General features: G+C 44.1%; 1 protein-coding gene across 1 annotated transcript in view; it reads right to left on the bottom strand.

Moving 5' to 3' along the window:
* Positions 1 to 825: 825 nt before the first annotated feature.
* Positions 826 to 3,916, bottom strand: part of LOC311308186 (sister chromatid cohesion protein PDS5 homolog B-like) — a 40,895-nt gene continuing 37,804 nt past the window's right edge. Inside the window, 3 exon segments of the mRNA XM_084437122.1 lie at positions 826 to 1,178; positions 2,267 to 2,360; positions 2,862 to 2,945. Coding sequence (XP_084293248.1) covers positions 1,146 to 1,178; positions 2,267 to 2,360; positions 2,862 to 2,945 — 211 coding nt within the window. The 3' untranslated portion in view covers positions 826 to 1,145.

The raw sequence follows: 3,916 nt of genomic DNA, 5'->3' as shown, positions 1-3,916 counted from the left end.
TGGGGGGTGGGGAGTCAGGGGTCACAGGTCATCAGCCTCCCCTGTGGTGGAGCTGAAGGGCTCATATGATGATTAAGACTCTGGGTGTAATGATGTGTGCAGGATTTTCCACCGTTACCACGAGAGCCTACGCTGGAAACTTTTCGTGTGTGTGTGTGTGTGCGCACCCGTGTGCTTGCATTCACAATGCCCAACACCAAGTGTGCTCAATGGCTCCCAATTTCAACCAAGTGCACTTGTTCCCGAGGAATGACTATTAGCATACCGACGTTCTATAGAGAATTTTATTGATACAACAGACGAAGGTTCTGACTGGGTGGATGTGAGGCCATGTGGATCAGCAGTGACAGACACAGAACACGCAGAACCCTTCAGAAGAGCTCAGTCTACCTGGGGGAACAGGCCCGGGGGCGGCGGAACTCTCTAGAACCTCAGGAACGCTACAGATAAAACCGTCGGGAACTCTAACAATTCAGGACAAGAGTTGGATCCATTTTTTTGTTTGTTTTTCATCGAGCAGTAAAAAAGAAAAAAAAAAGTGTAAATAAACACTGCTGTAAACATGGGACATTTTTTGTTTGGGTAAAATTACACATGATTGACGTCTCACACACAGAAAAAAAAAAAGGTCAAATTGAAAATTGTTAATCTCTCTCAGTTAATGGGGACACAAGGGAGGACGTTAAGCAGAACTGCTGGAGGTGAGACACGACTGACCTCTGACCTCTGACCCCCCCTCCCTCCCCAGTCAGGATCAACAGAACACAACCAAAGAAGAAACAGACATAAAGAGACTATTTACAATGTTGATCTTCTTCTGTCCAGATCTCTACATGTGATGAATAAAATCACAATGCAACACAATGCAACAATCCACAGTTAATGATACTGACGTTATTTGTGTGTGTGTGTGTGTGTGTGTGTGTGCGTGTGTGTGTGTGTGCGTATGCATGTAACGGTATGAGCTTCGGCATATGAAAAGTTCATAAAAGTCCACAGTCCATCTTTCTCTGTCTCTCTCCCCTCCATCTCTCCCTCCGTCTCTTCTGCGGTCCTCTGGAAGAGACAGACTCGGTGTCCGGGGATTCCTCTCCTCCTCCTCCTCTCCTCTCCTCCTCCCCGTTCACCTCTTCCTCACCCTGCGTTCATCTTCTTCTTCCTCCCACCTTCCGTCGACCCTGAGTGTGAAGCAGAACAACAGGGAATCATCAAACGTTCGGGTCACGACTACACACTCTTATAATGTTTGGGTCACTACTACACACTCTTGTAATGTTTGGTTCATGACTACACACTCTTGTAATGTTTGGGTCACTACTACACACTCTTGTAATGTTTGGTTCATGACTACACACTCTTGTAATGTTTGGGTCACTACTACACACTCTTGTAATGTTTGGTTCATGACTACACACTCTTGTAATGTTTGGTTCATGACTACACACTCTTGTAATGTTTGGTTCATGACTACACACTCTTGTAATGTTTGGTTCATGACTACACACTCTTGTAATGTTTGGTTCATGACTACACACTCTTGTAATGTTTGGTTCATGACTACACACTCTTGTAATGTTTGGTTCATGACTACACACTCTTGTAATGTTTGGTTCATGACTACACACTCTTATAATGTTTGGGTCACTACTACACACTCTTGTAATGTTTGGGTCACTACTACACACTCTTGTAATGTTTGGGTCACTACTACACACTCTTGTAATGTTTGGTTCATGACTACACACACTTGTAATGGTTGGGTCATGACTACACACTTATAATGTTTGGTTCATGACTACACACTCTTGTAATGTTTGGTTGATGACTACACACTCTTGTAATGTTTGGTTCATGACTACACACTCTTGTAATGTTTGGTTCATGACTACACACTTGTAATGTATGGTTCATGACTACACACTTGTAATGTTTGGTTCATGACTACACACTCTTGTAATGTTTGGTTCATGACTACACACTTGTAATATTTGGTTCATTGAAGTAGAAAATGGACAACGGCACGCAGATCCAAAATGTTTCAAACTGGGTGCTAGACAGAAAGGTAGCCTATTATTTAAGGCGTGTCTCTGTTGGTGTTTTTGTCTGTAGAAGGGCGTCACCTGGCCTAGCCAATCACAAACCCTGGGAGCATATTTCTGGTGTGCAGACGACTTTTCCTCATTGAAGTAACCATAACAATATAGTACACGCGTGTGTGTGCTAGTCTGGAAGCATTTCTCGTCAGTTAGCTCCGGGGCATCTGTACCTTAGGTGTGGGCTGCTCCTCTTCCTCCTCCTCTTCCTCCTCCTTCTCCTCCTCGTTCTCTATGGCCACCACTGCCTTTGATCGCCCGGCACGCCTGAGGGAGAGAGGGGACATGTAACCGTCTACGGTATCGATCTACTACGTCACCACAACACACACACACTCTCCATGCACAGCCTAACTGATTCATACTTTCACAACACACTCTCTGCACAACCGACCTTACCAATAAACATTCACAGCCGTACTAATGAAACATTCATTACAACACACACACTCCACACACAACCTTTCACATCACTACCACACACTCCACGCACAACCACTGATTAACACACTCACTACCACACACAAACACCATGCACAACCTTACTGATCCACACACTCACTACAACACACACACTCACGCACACACACACACACACACACACACATGAACGCACACACTCCATGCACAACCTTACCGAATCACACACTCACTACTACAACTCACATACACGCATGCACGCACGCACACACACACCATGCGCAACCTTCACAATGACAGAGACAGGCATGAAGCCATGCAAACAAACATGGAGTCATGTGGTCTTACGTCGGCTTCTTGGCGGGTGGTGGCTGGGCTGCTTTCGGCGGTCGTCCTCTCCTCTTTTGGGGGGTGGTCTCTACCGGCTCCACGCTGAGAAACACACACACACACACACACACACACACACACACACACACACCACACACACACACACACACACACCACCCAATCGGTGAAAAGAGGATCACTCTTCACAGTGTCCGTGGACAAGCAAGCTGAGAGCCACAGCCAGGGAACAAGCTGAAGAGAATAACATCACCGTCTGGTTGGTTTGCAGGTTGAGCTTCTCAATCAAACAGACAAGAGAGCACAAACAACAACACAAGAGAGCACAAACAACAACACAAGAGAACAAACAACAACACAAGAGAACAAACAACAACACAAGAGAACAAACAACAACACAAGAGAGCACAAACAACAACACAAGAGAACAAACAACAACACAAGAGAACAAACAACAACACAAGAGAGCACAAACAACAACACAAGAGAACAAACAACAACACAAGAGAGCACAAACAACAACACAAGAGAACAAACAACAACACAAGAGAGCACAAACAACAACACAAGAGAACAAACAACAACACAAGAGAGCACAAACAACAACACAAGAGAACAAACAACAACACAAGAGAACAAACAACAACACAAGAGAACAAACAACAACACAAGAGAGCACAAACAACAACACAAGAGAACAAACAACAACACAAGAGAACAAACAACAACACAAGAGAGCACAAACAACAACACAAGAGAACAAACAACAACACAAGAGAGCACAAACAACAACACAAGAGAACAAACAACAACACAAGAGAGCACAAACAACAACACAAGAGAACAAACAACAACACAAGAGAACAAACAACAACACAAGAGAACAAACAACAACACAAGAGAGAACAAACAACAACACAAGAGAACAAACAACAACACAAGAGAACAAACAACAACACAAGAGAACAAACAACAACACAAGAGAGCACAAACAACAACACAAGAGAACAAACAACAACACAAGAGAACACAAACAACACCACAAGAGAACAAAC

The sequence above is a fragment of the Borostomias antarcticus genome, assembly GCF_949987555.1.
Source record: "Borostomias antarcticus genome assembly, chromosome: 1".
NCBI classification, from domain to species: domain Eukaryota; kingdom Metazoa; phylum Chordata; class Actinopteri; order Stomiiformes; family Stomiidae; genus Borostomias; species Borostomias antarcticus.
The sequence above is the reverse complement of the archived record's forward strand: the minus strand, read 5'-3'. Positions and strand labels throughout refer to the sequence as shown.